Here is an 18,672-nt window from a genome sequence, read left to right as displayed (position 1 = left end):
AACTCTATTGGAATATTTCTAGTTTTGTGTGGCGCACATGAGTGGCAGGTTTGAGTTCACTGGCCTTGTATGATATTGGCAAATCACTGGCAGCCTTTTAATGGCTCAGTGCCTTCATCATTTGTTACTTTCATGCCGTTTTCACCTCAGTAGTCAACTCATGCTCAATCTACTCTCTGTACAGGTTTTGTAATTAATTAAGCCCCAGCCAGCCAGCACAGCTAATGTTGTGGCCCACCATCTGAAGCACACCAAGTTACACTCCATTCCTTTATGATGGTTCAAAAAGTAGATGTTTGGCAGGAATGCAGGTTGCTTTAGGATCTGCTGCCAGGAGGCAACTTTGTCTTGCAAAAGAACAGCTTGGACTGGAGACATGAGGAAGTGAGAGGAAATGAGGGTAAGCTGAAAGAGCACCATATTCCCAGGTGTGTCTCCCTCAGTTCAAAAGTTCAGGGCTTTCAATAAACGGTGGGATAAAATGTATGGTAATCCCGATACTGTAGTGCTTTCAGAATCCAAAATTGTTTATGGATCAGGCCGGCTTAAATTATGAGGCACTCTTATCGCGGCGCTCTTTGGGTGTAATAATACGGGGGTTGTTGAAAGCAATCTCAGGGCTGGTGTTGTGCTAACCAGTCGGGCACCCCACTGAACAGCCTGACGAGCCAATGGTGGGCCGGCACAAAAGCTGCTTTGTCATAAAGCTTGCAGGGGTCGAAACCCAGCCGACATGATTATACAGAGTAGTTATTATCAGACCAAGTCACAGGCCAATCTGAAATGTACACTGTAGTGTTCATGTGAGTCTTTTGTTTACGGGTCAGTGACCTGTTTTTTTTATCTATTAATTTATCCAGAAATACTTTTAAAAATAAATTGATACATACATTGACTTGAATACAATTGACATAAAATACATTGACTGGAATTCCAAACCAAACCTTTATTGAAAATGGATTGAATGGTTTGAAAGTCAAAAAAAAAAAACGATAGAATAAATTTTGTATAAGGCAAAGAATTAATTTATAAAATACAGCACATTTTTCAAATATGTTAGGTTCCTTTTTTATTGCAGATTTATATGATTCGATTATATTAACTTTTTATATTCTACTTTTTATACAAGTTCTGTGTTGCCGTTCTTATTTTTAAAAGGTTTAATTCCTGAGAGTTTCTCGTCTTTGGTTGTTGGATCCCAGCTGAGTTGAAACCCTTGGTTGGATTTTTCCTCTCACGCATGTGGATGGAGGCCTTTGAGACCTCGTTCATCTCGTTGCTGCTATTCTAAGCTTGCGTGACGTTGGTTTGGCACCAGGTGAAAATGCATTTCACAGTGTAAACATACTGATGGGAGCAAAATGGGAGTAAACACATTCCCTGAACAACCTGACAATGACTCCTTGAGGTGAGACCATAGGGAATGAAACCAGAGCTGGAAAAATCCAGCAGTCCACTTCGAGTCATGAATTTGCTGGTGAAAAATTCTTCACCGTCAGAGTTCATTATCTTTTTCTTTCCGGTAAGCATCACAGATCGCTCTTGTGAATTATACAAGCTTTGATTTGTTCCAAGGTCGATGGTCTGCCGGTTTTTTAGAGGAATACAATACTCGGCGTCTGTAATATATCGGTGTGTGGTTTGTATTCTGAAAATGAAGAGAGGAACTGTTTCTTGAATTTGTGTCTCTGTTTCTGCTTCCTTGTTCTCCTTTGGCTTTTTCAATTTCCCGCTCAAATGAGCAAGCTAGCGTGCAAAATTGGTAGGTGTCCTTCTTCGTAATCGACAATGTGTACACTCTGCATTTTAAAAAGTGTTGACAGCTGTCTCATTGTGCACTTTTCTGACCCATAATCTGCAGTCATTCAGTATGGAATTCATTTTATGCAGTGTTTAGGATTTACTGTTGTGCGCTTGCATTTCCCATGGCTTCAAATAAGATGGAAAATTAATTGTCGGTCCCAGTGTAAAGTGGCTGGGTCTAGTGTTTCCTCTTTGGCACACGCATAGGAGTCAGCAGTCAGCGATGAGGCTGAGTGATGGGTTCGAAGGTCACTGTTCGCGGCACGCTGACATTTTCTCTGGTATTAAAGTGTTTTGATGGGCCTATCACTCTTTTTGATGTGGATTACAGCAGGATTGGGGACAAAGATTAGAAGGATGGCTATCTTCTGCCCTCCAGCTGCGTTTTTCTCATGTTGCTTCACTGAGCCTGGTCTAAGAACAGCAGGAGGGCGGCTCATCTGAAGTCTCTTACTAGAGATCTTCAATCAGTGGCAGTCTTAGAACCCAAGCAGGTATTTTTTAAAAGTAGAATCGCTCGACACTTGTGTGCAAAAGCTATCAAACACTGCCTTTTGTAAGCTATATTTAGAGGAAGGAAGACAACATGGCAGGAATGAATAATTTTTTTGTGCGACATGTTGTTCAGTATTATGATGCACACTCCTCTCACACAGAAACAGAGACGGCGTATGCATATAACTGTTGTTTGTGTTTCAACGGCTTAAAATCGGTTTTGTAAAACTGCAGTTCTTAAAAACGCATGTCCATGCTACAGATGTAGTCTCTCGTTTAGGAACGAGCTCCTCATTTTGTCCTGGCCGGTCGTTCTCCACCTGGTTCTGTCTCCCCTTCATGCCCCGTGGTGGTGTGTAAAGATCGCAGTCATGCAAATGATAAAAAAAGTATTACTGTAAACAATGTATTTTGCGACACCGTGAAATAAAAGATAGAGCATAATACAATAGACCTTTATTTTGTCCATCCTATATATAGTCATATCGCACAGCCCTATTTATAAATGTTCTACGAAGAAATAACCATCGACGTCTTTAAATATTTGCTTAGTTATTGGTAAAAGCTCACTTGAGTTCTACATCATTTGACTTGACGTCATTGTGCCTTGGAAGACTTTTCTAAAGTTTACTTATAAGGTAGCGTAGAAAAACATGAAGTCACTGACTGACTGGCTTATTACTTGCATAACTAAACTGTGTATGAACAGAACTATATTAAACAGATAATTCATTCAAAAACAAAATAATTTACTTACCCTCATATCGTTCCAAATCCTTCAGACTTTCTAAAAGATATTTAGCAGAATGTTTATGCTTCTCTCTTCCATACAATGAATGGATGGAGACCAAGAGTTGTCAAGCTGCAAAAGTATAAAAGCTTTATAAAATAATCCTGGGACTAAATCTCAAGTTTTCTTAAGCCAGAGTTGTTTTTCACTGAAAATATTTCTTGACATTGGTCACCATTCACTTTCATTTTATGGGAAAGAGCAGCTTGGATATTATATCTTCTTTTGTTGTGAAGAAGAAAGTAATATTAGTTTGGAATTGCAAGAGGTGGAATTAATAATGACTGAAGTGTTATATCTGGATGAACTGTCCCTTTAAATTCTTCAAACATGACTAGAAACTTTTTTTTTTTCTGCAGTGTGAAGGTATCCTCTGAATGTGTCTGTCTATAAATTAAAGACAAATATATCAAACATTATCAGTTTTTAATGGTTTGTGACTTTCGTGTAAATATGCAATAGAGCAATAATGTATGCTGTATCTTCTTTACATATCATTTACAAATATTCCCTTGGTCAGCAGGAGATGAGACATCTGTGTGTCTCTCAGTGGATGAAATGCTGCATAATGGCTGTGCAGCACAGCAAAGGTGCTCTGAATCCTAATGGCAGCCTGGACTGGTGTTCAGCAGCGCACTGGAGGGAGGGTCATTTGGAAGAAAATGCATTAAATAGAAAAAAGACAAAATGTACAATAGTGAAACCAAGAAAAAAAGAACAAGCCCCGTAGATAGTGGCATTTGATTAAGCCCTCTGTTCATCAGTCGCCTATGTTCATTACTTCTTGGTAGTCATATAGCTGATTTTGCCATGACACAATGTCAGGCTAATGCTGAGGATTTTGACAATGACATTCAAATCATGAAAAGCTTGCTCAAGCACAAGGAATCTGTATTCAGATCGTGCTAACCCACTTAAATATTCATCCAGAGCAGTGCCGGCTGGTTAGGACTGTCTGTGTGTGTTACGCTAATGGTACTGAGTGCACCTGGCATTGGGTTTTCAATAGGAGCCAACCACTTAGTGAAGGATCTCTAATTTTTTTTATCGTTTCTTACCTCCCATCCTTTTATATTTGCTCTTTCATGCACATTCTCAACCCATTGTGACACAATAAAGGCTTCCTATCTGACAGTAACACCTCTGACCTTATTTGCACACCTTATAAAGCTTAATTTTATACAAAATGTAATTTCATCACAACCTGGAATTGCTTTTGACACACACTTGAGTATTGAGTATTCAGAAGATAGCACCTGCAAACAAAGTGCTCCCCTCTGGGAATACGTGAAATCTTACAGCCAAAATGATCATCCTGAAATCAAATTACTTGGAATTAAATGTGTATATAAAATGATGTATTATATTAATTTAATATGTAATGCGTTTAGGTGCATATGCATTTGTTTTAGTCATTTTTTTTAATTGCGTATTGTGGTAGGAGAAGAAAAATAAGAAAATTAGGAAAAAAAAAGTTATAATATAAACACTGGATTGAAAAATAGTGTAATGATGCTATGATAATTTGCATGCTTCTCAGTTTGAATGTGGATTGGACTTTAACAGGTGATAGAACACATCAATAATTAACAGTGATCTTTATAATAAAGGCATGCATGTGCCTAAAATCATAAATGTGGCACTGAATCAAACATACTCTGCAAATGTGGTTTTCCAGATCAGCATAACAACCCCATGTGGGTTGAGTAATGCAAATCTCTCTCTTGGCTCTCCTGGCCTAAAGATCTATTCAGTCGGGCCTGGACTGCGATAGGTACACAGAAAACAGGACGCAAAAGAGAAACAGAGGCTGTTCACATCCCTCCCTCTAGCCCTCCTCCACAACCTGGCTCAAGTTTCACTGCAAAAGTTGGAAGCCTTTTTGCAAAGAAGTAACAAAGAACAACATGATCCCTTGCAGTAGCGTGTCTGGGAGTAAAAACTGAGATGCTGGCCCTCTTTGTTTACATAATTTTTGATGTGTCCTTTAGTTATAAACATGCAAATTAAGTCATTATTAATGATAGACTATTTTACCTCATTGAGGTTGAGCGGGAGTGTAACTTGCATTTAAAGCATGTGGGGTTTCTCCTTAGTATCCTATGGGAATAATTACAGAGCGGGATTTTCTGCTGAATGGGTTGTTGACATTTAGGCTCGTTCATAACGTGGGTCATGGAGCATTGCTTCAGGGCAGCCAGTTGCATTACAGAGTTTATTCTTTAGTTTTTATTGTTAAAAACATAATTTGACCAGTTGACATCTGTATAATATTGTCTCATGATGAAAAATGAAAATCTGAGAATTGCTATAGAATTGCAAAGAGATGGTGTTAATGATTCTGATTCTGATTTATTTCAAATACTTTGTTACCAGACTATAAGCAAATGTTAATTGTGAAGGATCAGGGTAATAATCCATCATTGATAGTGTTACTGACCTAATTTTTTATGCTTTGCTTTGTTTCATATGTGATCCAAGTCCCTGGTTGTAATCCTGATTATGAATGTGGAAAGCTTTATCAGAGATTTTAATTTATCAAAGCCTTCTTTATCTTTATCTTGTAAAGGAGTAATCAGCCCTCTAAGAACTTGTGCCTTCTGGTGCACAATGTAAAAGGGGTCACGTGATGTGCTGTAGTTGCATTTCCCATGACTGTGGAAAGTGTTTTAACCCTTGTAGGCTGAAGGGCAAAGTCCAATGACTGCAATTAATGTTGATGTGGATTCAAACATGATTAGGGTTATTAAACATAATTACTCAAAAACTGCACTGTACTTGATTTTTCTGTTCACACACATCTACTGATGCCTAATGCTGCTTTTTGTATTCAGAAAAAAAACATCCTTTTACACAGTGAAGTTTCATTTATATGCTAAATTTTAAAGTAGAAAGACTGAAACAGTATTTTCTTAAAACATGCTCCAAAAATGTTCATTTTATTTACAACTTTCAATGTATTTACAGACTTGATGTTGAATTATGTAAAAACATTACAAAATACAGAGCTGTCAAACTATTGTGATTAATCATACAAGCAAATGTTTCTTATAATATTGGTTTGTCGTGTCAGAAGATTATTTTTAATAAGCTTTTTCTTCACTATAGGGCGGATGGCTCGCTTTATACCATCAAGCATATTGCAACCACAATGACAATAACTAGGCCCCTAATTAAAATGTTTAATTTATTACACATACTGAAGTGTCCGTGATGCTCGTGATGCTTTCAGCCTCCTCTGCCTTAATATTTGAGTACATGAACACACAAACACTTCACTTCATGAGCATTTTACCATTTCATTTGAGAAAAAACTAGCCTTATATCATATACTGAAACTTAATAACTGAAACTTAAATATTTTCACAGCAACCCGTCAAAATAAACGTTTAGTTTAACTTGAAGAAACTGTGACAAATGTTACTTAGTGTAATGATAGTACTACTACTACTAATAAAATTACTAAAACATAATTTTTTTAAAGAATAATCAAACAATTCTTTTTCCATGTTTTAATTTTAACCATAAACCTCTGTTGTGCATCACTTTGTTAGTGAAAAAAGGAAGGGTTTGTTTAATTTTCATTTGATTAGATTAGATAAATTAATGTTTTATGCTTTCATTTATGTACTAGAAAAATTTAAATACACAACACAGTGTTTAAAAAATAAAAAGAAATAATTTTTTTTTTACATATATAAAATGTTAATTACTTTCGATTATTAATTTAATTGAACCATGAAAACGGAATCCAGAAAATTAAAATGGAAAACACAGGATTTGATAAAAAAATAATAATAATAATAATAATTGTATAGTAATAATATATTGTTGTTAAATTGTGTAATCGTCATGATTTCTAGTAATTATACATGCTTTTTGATTCTTAAAATTTAATTTAACCATTAAAACAGAGTCCAGAAAAAATTAAATGGAAAAAAACTGATTCCAGAAAAATTAACATGAAATAAATGTAATTTTGAAAAAAAATAAAACGTATTTCATAGGGCCTTAATAACTGAACCAAACTCACATTACTTCAGAACAAAGCCTGAGTGGCTTACAGCACGCCTAACACTAGATGCATGCCATGTCAGCTTCACCCTTGAAAATGGGGGCTTGTATCTTGTCCAAATCTTGCATCTTGTGCCCACCTTGTATGTGTTTCTTGTGCCCATTCTGAAGAGCGCTTCCTCTTTAATGTCCGCTTTGATTGCCGTGGCTCTTCATCACCATGGCACTCCAGATTTCAAGAGCCCTGCTATACTGACATCTTGATACACACATTTGCCCCATCTTCCATTCAGAGCGGACAGAAACAGCACTGAAAAGGACTTTGGGAACTGCCTGACTCGTATAAGAGAAAAACATGCCGTATCTTTTGTCGGCTGGTTGCCGGGCTATGTGTGACGATGTTTGCTGTGGACCGTTGTGCTCCGCAGGCCTCTTTCTAGCTGACATGACCCCCTCCTCTCCCACTGCCCTGCCCCCAGCACTGCTATGGAAACTGGCACAACTGAAGACCCATGAACTGCTCTCACTGAGGAGTGTCACTGACAAAAGAGTTTAGACATGCCTGAATGCCAAAAGCCACACTGTCAGAACAACTAGGCATGACTTTCTGATTTTCCAGACTTTTTGATTCAGTTCCTGAAATGTGAAATATGACCACGCCTGTGCAATATTATTTGTTTATTTAGTATTATAGTCTACAGAAAATAACAGTGCGACTTAATATAAGCAATCTAAGAGAGTTTTGGGGGCAGTGCTGGTCCCTAATTAGTAAAGTACTTGAAAATGGAAATGTTCCAAACCAGTTCTTCCGTAATGGAAGTAAATGAGGACGGGTGCAGTCAAGCTCCAAAATCTCCAATAAGTATCATAAAAGTGATTCATATTACTTCTTCTGAAGCCATACAATATTTTTGTGTTAGTTCATGAGAGAAGCAGCAGTGTCTTATATGTAAAATATATATTTTTTCCAGTAAGATCTTTTCATTGAATTGGTTGATTCAATTCATAAAACTGGTCTAAATGTTTTGGGTCAGATGGATCAAACATAAAAGGTTGAATAAGTGATGACAGAATTTTCATTTTTGTGTGAACTATCCCTTTAAAAGTCTGCTGAAGGTGAAGTTTAGCAGTGAATTATGATTGTTGTTTTAGTCTGTTTGTTACACAGGCTGTCCAGTGGCTTTAGAATAAATGAAACTGATTTGATTGTACGTTTTTGTCTTTTTTGTGCTCGTCAGCCCCAGTCATTATTCACTTTTAGTATGTGGAAAGAAGTGGCCAGTGCATTCTTCAGAAATTCATGTTTTGTGTTACATAGGAGTCGTCAAATGCATTTAAAACTAGCATGAAGGCAAGCAAATGATGACACTGTTTTCATTCTTGGGTGAACTACTCCTTTAAGATTACTCAGGGAGGATGTCTGCTTTCTCTGAACCTTTCAGGCCCCAGATAAAACCCCAGATAAAATGCAAATGTACTGTCTCTCGTTGCTGTGGGGCCTGATTGCTGTCTGGGTGACAAAAGGTGGAGCAGTCAAGAATAGAGGCCCTGCATTTTGTATTTGCATCAGAAAGCCCCATCCCAAGGACTATTTTTCCTTCCCCGTGTTGTTTAGCTTTTTGTTTCTTTGCCCAAAAGCGATTGTTATTTCCGTCGAAAGAACCCTCCCAACAGCTGTATAACAGCCACATTAAAAAGAGCCAGAAATGTTGCAGAGCTCTGACATTTTGAGAGAATCCTATTGGGAAATTCCTCACAATATATGCTGCTTGTTTGGCAGAGTTATAAGCTTCAGGGTACTGAATATGCTTGTCGGTGTATTATACCGGTGTGCTTGTTGTGATGCTTTTGAATGACATGGCGTGGGAGTCATTGTTATCCACCCCGATAATATTATCCATAGAACAGCACTGAATATCTGCAGCATGTGGGAAAACATAGCTATCATGCTGTTTTGTTTAATCTGCTGAAGTAATAGGCCTTCATTCAAAAGAATTCTTATATTCTCACACAGCTTGATATTAGTGATTAAATGTGGTTGTGATGTTAGCCTGACTTGATCTTGTTGGCGATTTGCGACCGTTCAGCTTGGGTGACTGTTGGTTTCTGGCAGTGGTTCAGAACGCATGTCGTGACTTACGGAGACTGAAATGGGAACATGTCAAAGGGGAATATGGAGTCCTGCCTATTGGCAATATGTTATAGAGGAGCAAAACTGAATGAACACATTAAAGATTAATCATCTCTTCTAATTTTAGAGCATCATGTCATTTTCGGAATATTACAAACCTCAGATTTATGTTAAGACTATTACATTAAGATGTGTAGTGAATTTAGTCCTATTTTGTAAAATATGAATGACTTTGAATGACTTTGAGCATTTAGTTGTTAGTGCTTAAATATGACAACAACCATATTAATATCTATATTTGTTTTCAGTGGTCAGTTTGCCGTGGTGAAGAAATGCCGTCATAAGAGCACTAGAGTGGAGTATGCAGCCAAATTTATCAAGAAAAGGCGCAGCAAATCCAGTCGGAGAGGGGTCTCCAAAGACGACATTGAGAGGGAGGTCAGCATCTTGAAGGAAATCCAGCACCCCAATGTCATCACCCTGCACGATGTATTTGAAAACAAGAACGAGGTCATTCTCATCCTGGAGCTGTGAGTCATTGTTTTTCCTTGCATTTACTGAATCATGAAATCATTATAGCCTCCATTTCTAAAAACTAACTCAGACTGGTATCAGACGCTATAATACATGATCAACTGGCTCTTGTAGAGCTCTGGAACATGATAGTATAAATAAATATATAGAAGAAATTTTGAAGGGCTTCTCACTGAATTCAGTAGCACCAACCTTTACTTGCAAAGCAAACACTTGACAAGGTCAACAGTGGGGGGATGAGGAGAACCAGTTCATTGAGTAGCTGAACCAGTTTTGCCTGTTGTACCGTGCACATTCATGCACTACTGCCAATGTGTTCAAAGAGAAAAGATATGCATTGATGTCTGTACTGTTTTTAACTATACTGGTACACAAAGACAAAGACCTTTGACTGATAAAGCAAAGTTTATTTTAAGTAATATGTGCATTAAATGTAAAACAATGCCGATATGAAAGCCATTTTACATGTAACCTCTTGATGAAGGTTATGTCCTGACTAGACTGGTTGCTAATAGAATTGACATTACATTTTTTATTTTTTCGAACATCATTATATATGTGTGTGCATATGTATACATGCAATTATTTCCATTTGATATATAAATGGAAAAACTTGCACTCTGTTGTTGCTATACAATGTTAGGATGTAGTATTACCCTATTGTGCTTCAAGAATCACTTCCTAGAGTAACAAATCTGACTTGAAAACCAACATGAAGTCTAACATTCCAAGCAACTTAAAGTGTGACCCAAACGACAAATAAAAAAATAATCAAACTGAGTCACTCATCATTACATTGTGTGTAATTCCTCATAATCTGAACAGAATTGGTTTTGAAATATGCAATTATTTTAAGGAGCCTTGTAATTTGATATTTTGAAATTTAGTAAATACAGTAAGTACACAAGACAAATGTGCTAACTGAATCAGTGTGTGGAATGTTAAACCTTAACCTTTTCAGCAGAATTGTTTTGTTACACACAGATTATGTGAAGGAAGTGTCTTTACTCAGGACCTCTTGAAGTGTCTCTTCACCCAACTGGTTAGGGCCCAAGCCAGTAAGGCGCAGGGCCCTATTGTTCTTCTAAGGATTATTATTAGGGCCCAAGCCAGTAAGGCGCAGGGCCCTATTGTTCTTCTAAGGATTATTATTTTTTTTTTTTTTTTTTTTATTTTTTATTTCAATCATCCGGGCACTTTTGGGGGCCTTAACGTGCCCGAAAACTCTCGAAAATTGGCACGCACATTGGAACCTGCGGCCATTAGGACGCCGCTGAGGCTGGGACCCGGGCGTGGCACAGGGGCTCTACGGCGCCCCCTGGAAAATTGTCAGAAAGCTTGATGTATAGCTCACACATACTTGCACGTATTCATATGAAACTCGGTACACATATAGAACTCATTGAGCTGAACAACTTTCACGCTGCATGTCTTAGGGTCCGCCCAACAGGAAGTCGGCTATTCAGGGCTGTTTAAAAAGCGCATGCTCTGGAATTTGATATACTCCTCTGAGGATTTCCATACGATTGCCACCAAACTCGGTGAACATGATCTCAAGACATTGGGGACGCTAAATTGCGAAGATATTTTTGATATGTCGAACGGTTTGCCCGTGGCGAGGCGATGAAGTTATGGCGAAAAATGAGACCCAGGAAATGCCTAATAACGTCCACATACATTGTATGATGTAGATCAAACTCCAGTGGTTTGTTCGTTGTATGATGCCGATCGGATAGATGTGACTATTATGACTGAAAGTTATAGCGCCACCAACTGGCTGCAGGAAGTGTGTCGTTTTCAAAATGATTTGAATTCAGCATCTTATTTTTACTCGATTTGCTTCAAACTTCACCAGAATAATGTCAAAACACGGCCGATGTAAAACTGTGAAGGGAATATTGATATCTAAAATTATGTTGCCATGGCAACGTGTCAAAGTTGAAAATTCGTTTCTGGTGATTTTGAGGCAGATAACATGTTTAGAATGTCATGAAACTCAACACACATATCCATTTTAATGATAGTTAGACACTGGAAAAACCTCATAAACGGGCGTGGAAGAGGCACTCTATAGCGCCACCTTTTGTCAAAAATGGGGGGGATAGTTTTAGCTACAGACACCAAACTCGGTACATAAATTGTTCTTATTAATCCGGACAACTTTCTAATTTGCAGTCATTAGCTACGACCAACAGGACGTCGGCTATATTTATTTTAATGTGTTTTTTTTTTAAAAACGGGCTGTAAACAAATTCATACTCCTCCAAACAGAAACACGTAAATCACACCAAACATTTTTTCTCATGATGCCAAAATACTGACGATGCTAAATTGCGGACGGATTTAGGATATCTTGAACGATGATTTAATGGCAATTTATTAAAGTTACAGTAAAAAAGAGAAAACCTTTTTTTTTTTTTATCTTTAAAGAGCAGCTTCCAAACAATTCATAAAAAATTACATACACAGAACAAGACAGTCTGAGGATATGTGATTAATTTCATGAATTTACAATACACTATGCAGAGGAGAAAATTAAAAAACTATCAGAGCTGCTTCTGAGTGAGAGCTCCCTGTCACTGCAGCTGAGTGAGGGGTGGGGGTGGGGTGGGCTGTCAGTGACTGTGTGAGTGACTGTGTGGATTGAGGAGCTGGGTGAGAGAGAGAGAAAGAGAGAGAGGGTCTGTTTTTTAAAATCTTAAAAAAATGCTTATAAATCATTAAAGATTTTGATAACACTTTATAATAAGGTCTCATTTCTTAACATTAGGAAATGCATTATTTAACGTGAACTAACAATGAAAAATATATTTTTACAGCATGTTAATTCTTCCATGATAGTATGAACTAACAAAGAACAATTTTTTTTAAAGCATTTATTAATCTTTTTGATGTTAGAAAAATAGTCATGTTCAAAAGATAAACTTTAAAATGTAATAATATATTAACACATTTTGGAATTAATATTGATCAACATTAAATGGTATATAATTATTAATGTTTATATATATATATATAATGATAGCTACAGACACCAAACTCGGTACATAAATTCTTCTTATTAATCCGGACAACTTTCTAATTTACAGTCATTAGCTACGACCAACAGGAAGTCGGCTATATTTATTTTAATGTGGGTTTTTTTTTTTAAACAGGCTGTAAACAAATTCATACTCCTTCAAGCAGAAACACAGAAATCACACCAAACATTTTTTCTCATGATGCCAAAATACTGAAGATGCTAAATTGTGGACGGATTTAGGATATCTTGAACGGTGTTTTAATGGCAATTTATTAAAGTTACAGAAAAAAGAGGAAACTTCTTTTTTTTTATCTTTTAAGAGTAGCTTCCAAACACTTCATAAAAAATTACATACACAGAGCAATACAGTCTGAGGATATGTGAATAATTTCATGAATTTACAATACACTATGCAGAGGAGAAAATTTTAAAACTATCAGAGAGTTGTTAGAATGCTTCTGAGTGAGGGGTGGGGGTGGGGTGTGAGTGACTATGTGAGTTGAGTGTGGATTGAGAGGCTGGGTGAGAGAGGGTCTGTTTTTTTAAATCTTTAAAAAATGCTTATAAATCATTAAAGATTTTGATAACTCTTTATAATAACACTTTATAATAATATATATATAGCCTGGATCCAAACTGGAGCTCGAATAATCTCAAGTTAGCTCAGAATTAGTATCCTGAGGTAGAAGTAGAAAGCAATAGGAAAATAATTAGCGTAGCTGCTGTTCATAATATTTTAGGAAATCTTGTGTATTTGATCACATGTAACTAAAGTACAAGGTTATGAAATGCATTATATGTATGTTTAGTTTAGATAATGCAGTTGTGCATAAAATACAGCAACTTCTTTTTGCATTTTATGTTGTGTAGTATTTATAATAATAAGCAAGTACACCGCAGGGACTTGAACCCCATCCAGGTGAGGAACCTGGAGTACCATTACCAGTGTATTTTTGCTTTGTCTTATTATTTAGATTGTAGGTAAAGCAAAAAACTTGTATTACCAACAGCATGTTTATTTATAAACACATTATTTAGTATTTATTGTGAATCAAAATGACGTCAAAAATGGCTGGCAAGCTACATATACATTTGCATTAATATATATTAAAACACAACCTTTTGATTTAAGAATCACAATAACAATATTGCTTAAAATTAAAATGCATTTATGCCTAATTGTAAAAGTAAATTTCATACAATATATTTAACAATTTTCACCTGTAATTGCTGCTTATGAGTTTTACTTTATTTATATTTTACATGTTTATTTATTTTTAACACATGCTGTTGCAATGCAAGAAAAACAAAACCTTTTTTGTTGTTATCTTACTGATGTATTTAAAAAAGAAAATATGATATTTATTAAGGAGTTGTTTATTTTACATGATTACAAAACAGTACATTTTTGTGTATGTATAAATTATGGATATTCATATTACAATGAACAGAAAAATATTTTTCTTTTTGAAATTCTGATACTGGCTTAACAAGGATCCAGAGGATAAGAGATAAGCTCTTTCAACATGGTCCTTGTTTCTTTCACCAAGTAACCAGAACTACATTTAACTGATAAAGAGGAGCACATAAGAATGAACTTAACCCAGTAATGTTCTCATGAAGTAATATGGACAGTTATAATACAATGAACAAAGCAGTATGCTTTTTTAATATATTTATTTATGTTTAGAAATTCTGATACTGGCTTAACAAGGATCCAGAGGATAAGAGATAAGCTCTTTCAACATGGTCCTTGTTTCTTTCACCAAGTAACCAGAACTACATTTAACTGATAAAGAGGAGCACATAAGAATGAACTTAACCCAGTAATGTTCTCATGAAGTAATATGGACAGTTATAATACAATGAACAAAGCAGTATGCTTTTTTAATATATTTATTTATGTTTAGAAATTCTGATACTGGCTTAACAAGGATCCAGTGGATAAGAGATAAGCTCTTTCAACATGGTCCTTGTTTCTTTCACCAAGTAACCAGAACTACATTTAACTGATAAAGAGGAGCACATAAGAATGAAATTAACCCAGTAATGTTCTCATGAAGTAATATGGACAGTTATAATACAATGAACAAAGCAGTATGCTTTTTTAATATATTTATTTATGTTTAGAAATTCTGATACTGGCTTAACAAGGATCCAGAGGATAAGAGATAAGCTCTTTCAACATGGTCCTTGTTTCTTTCACCAAGTAACCAGAACTACATTTAACTGATAAAGAGGAGCACATAAGAATGAACTTAACCCAGTAATGTTCTCATGAAGTAATATGGACAGTTATAATACAATGAACAAAGCAGTATGCTTTTTTAATATATTTATTTATGTTTAGAAATTCTGATACTGGCTTAACAAGGATCCAGAGGATAAGAGATAAGCTCTTTCAACATGGTCCTTGTTTCTTTCACCAAGTAACCAGAACTACATTTAACTGATAAAGAGGAGCACATAAGATTGAAATTAACCCAGTAATGTTCTCATGAAGTAATATGGACAGTTATAATACAATGAACAAAGCAGTATGTTTTTTTAATATATTTATTTATTTTTAGAAATTCTGATACTGGCTTAACAAGGATCCAGAGGATAAGAGATAAGCTCTTTCAACATGGTCCTTGTTTCTTTCACCAAGTAACCAGAACTACATTTAATCAAACCATGAATTAATTAACAACTAATTAGATTAAATAAGCAATCTAAATTGTCATTTAACTTATAAGCCATTATCATTTAACACGTTTTTCAACAAATTCAAATGTGTATGTCTTCAAAAGTACAAAAAACAGCCTCATGTGTGCTAAAGTAAACTGGCACAACATTTGCATGCACTGAAAAATGTTCAATGTTTTTTACATACACATGATCAATTAAAGTTCCTTTCTCGGTTGTTGGTTCTTTAACGTGTTGAATATATCCCTTGTTTGCCATAAAAGAACAGAGGGATTGGGAATTTAATACGTTATTATTAAAATCACCAACAAGCACAACTTTATTGCAAATTGTTGATACCAAATTAATCAACTTGTCTAAGTTTTGTTTAAAAACAGACAATGGATATGTTGGAGGTCTGTAAATAACACCAAGCAATATGTCCTTTTCAATGAAGTGTGTTAACATGCATTCCAAATTAAGATTTGGGACTGTTATAGTATTATTTGCTACACCACATGCTGTATACAACCCAACTCCACCATGTTGTTGTGCTTTCAAATCTTTGAAAGGAGGAAAATTGCTTGTGTAAGCAGCACAACGAGAAAGACCCACAAATGTGTAGTTTTCTAAGTGCACATTTTCATATGATTCAGGCAGCCATGTTTCAGTTAAAGCAATACATGCCGGTTTGAACTGTTGAACACAAACATTCAAATCTTGTTTATGACAATGCAAACTTTGTACATTCAGCAAAAACAGTGAAAAAGAATTCTGTTGTGCTGTCAAATATAACTCATCATGTACCATAAAACATGGCATTTCTTGTACAGCCTCAAAAACTTTTTCATTACAATAAATACTTTTTTCTTTAAAATCTTTAATAGTCAAACCAGACAAACTTCTTACTCGACTCAGTGCAACATAAGCCTGGCCAGTGGAAAAAACTTTTTTTAAACCAACAACAGCACAATCCACAGTTAAACCCTGTACTTTATGGACTGTGCACGCCCAAGCCAATTTCAAAGGAAACTGTCGTCGAAAACCACCATTCCTGCACGCATTTTCCTCTTCTACGTGTAAAGGAGTTGAGTTAAGCAATTTTTCTGCCTCAGCCAAACATTGTTTACGTCTTTTAAACCCTACATGACCATCATCAAAATGGACGTACACAGCTTTGGGTAATTTATTTTTATCGGCACGCACAATGTGTGTCACTGTGCCACAAACCCCATTAACTAAGCCATCATTGACATCAATATTTTTAATTAACATGACACGTGCATTTATGCCTAAAAGCAACTTTGCTGGCAAGCACGTATTATAAACCTTTACATGATGACCAGCGATTAACTCTACTTTGCCAGACTTTTTACTACGGGCAAAATCTTCTGCCTCTATGGTTTCAACCTCTGAGCAGATATTAATTAACTGCTTTAAGTTGTGCTCATCTACTTCATCATTAGTAGCAAAAATGTGTAAAGCATCATTATCACTCTCACCTGTGTCACATTTTGCTAACATCTCCAAATCTTCTTTGCTCAGTGGAGATTTTTTACTTCGTTTCCTTAAACGGTTTAATAATTCAGCAAATTTGCTGTCTTTTTGCCTTACTACCTGTGTTAATTCCACAACACTAAAACAATTACTCCACAGTCCGAGTCCTGGTACTTCCGTATATAATGGTTTCCCCTTCACAGGTGGCAATTGGAAAAAATCCCCAACTGCTATAACACAAACATTACCAAAAGGAGAAAAGTCTCCAGTTTGTTTAATTTGACGTAATCTTCCATGAATGTATGCCAACAGTTTATGATCTACCATTGAGATCTCATCTATGATTAAAATCTGAAGGCCATGGAATTTCGCCCGCAAAGAATTTAACTTCTCTTCTCCCAAAGGTGTGTATGGCAACTTCACATCTGTGCCAATACAAAATGTATTATGAATTGTTGAAGCTTGCAAATTAAATGCTGCAATTCCTGTAGGAGCAGTTAATACAACACACATGTCATCTGGGTGTAGAGCAATTTGCGACAATAATCTTGTTGCTTCATATTTTATTGCTTTAATTAAATGGCTTTTGCCAGTTCCTGCTCCACCAGTAACAAAAACATGAAAAGGTTTAGGGTTTTCACCTCTAATTTTACTTAAACACCATTGTCTAATTTTATAGAAAACAGAAATCTGTGTTTTGTTTAAAGAGCGAATTAAGCTTAACCCATCTGAGCGACTCAGACAATTGTCCTTTTTGTCTGTTTGAGACACCGGTGCATTATCAGTTGCTAAATCTGGTATAGAACTTTCATATTCTTCGCTTTGCTGGCCAATCTCCTGTCTAATCTGTTTACATTCCATACGGTCTAATTGTTGTTCAGGACAAAGTGCACACCATGCATCTTCTAATATGCCGTCATTATCAACAGCTGTTTGTGCAGTATCTAAAACATCTGCATCCTTTTCAAAAAGTGCTCTATTCATATCCACTATATTTTTAACCAAGTGAACAGATCCATCACTAAAACAAACATTACCTTCCTTATAAAATTGTTGATAATTACTATACTGCTCTGGTTTTAACTGATTATCTACACGATAAGGAAGAAACAATTGTAATACACTGAGATAAAATTTTTCAGGATTCTTTGTTACTGAAAATCGAGCAAATCGCACAACAGCAGGCTGAGTACGAGTTCTTTTTACAATAAAACCCAAATTGTTTTCCAACCTAATTTTATTGGTGCAAGACTGACCTTTGTATACAATGCGATATTCAGACGCAAATGTAGCCAAACACATATCATCAAAAATGCTCTGATTTGGCCTGTTCTTATAGCGATCAACAAAACTTGTCATCCACATTTCTTCAATGTTCAGATTCTGAGCTTCTAACTTGTTTTGTATAACACTCAGAGGCAAACTCATACGTACAGTATCTTCACCTGTAGGAATAAATTGAACATGTCTCGAACACTCTTTTAAATGCATATTTGTTAACCTATAAACTGCTTCTTGTGCACTAACCTCACGATTATGTAAATACACACTGCCTAATTTCCTCAAAGCCTGTCTTGCATCTACATTACCCTGAGTTGCTGATTCTCGCTGTGCATTAGCTAACAATAAACCCATTTCTCGTTCAGACTTTGAAATATATGAAATTATGTAAACAATACAGGCATAAGCATCTGTTACATACTGAATGTCCATATTAGC

General features: G+C 35.9%; 1 protein-coding gene across 1 annotated transcript in view; it reads left to right on the top strand.

The window, feature by feature from the left end:
* The window catches only part of LOC306871557 (death-associated protein kinase 1-like), a 95,734-nt gene that overhangs the window by 12,833 nt on the left and 64,229 nt on the right, over positions 1–18,672 (top strand). Inside the window, exon 3 of the mRNA XM_079419593.1 lies at positions 9,542–9,763. Within this exon, the coding sequence (XP_079275719.1) occupies positions 9,542–9,763 (222 nt within the window). The remainder of the gene's footprint in view (positions 1–9,541; positions 9,764–18,672) is intronic.

The sequence above is a fragment of the Barbus barbus genome, assembly GCF_936440315.1.
Source record: "Barbus barbus genome assembly, chromosome: 6".
NCBI lineage: Eukaryota > Metazoa > Chordata > Actinopteri > Cypriniformes > Cyprinidae > Barbus > Barbus barbus.
Note: the sequence above shows the minus strand (reverse complement) of the source record. Positions and strands in the feature narration are given on the sequence as shown.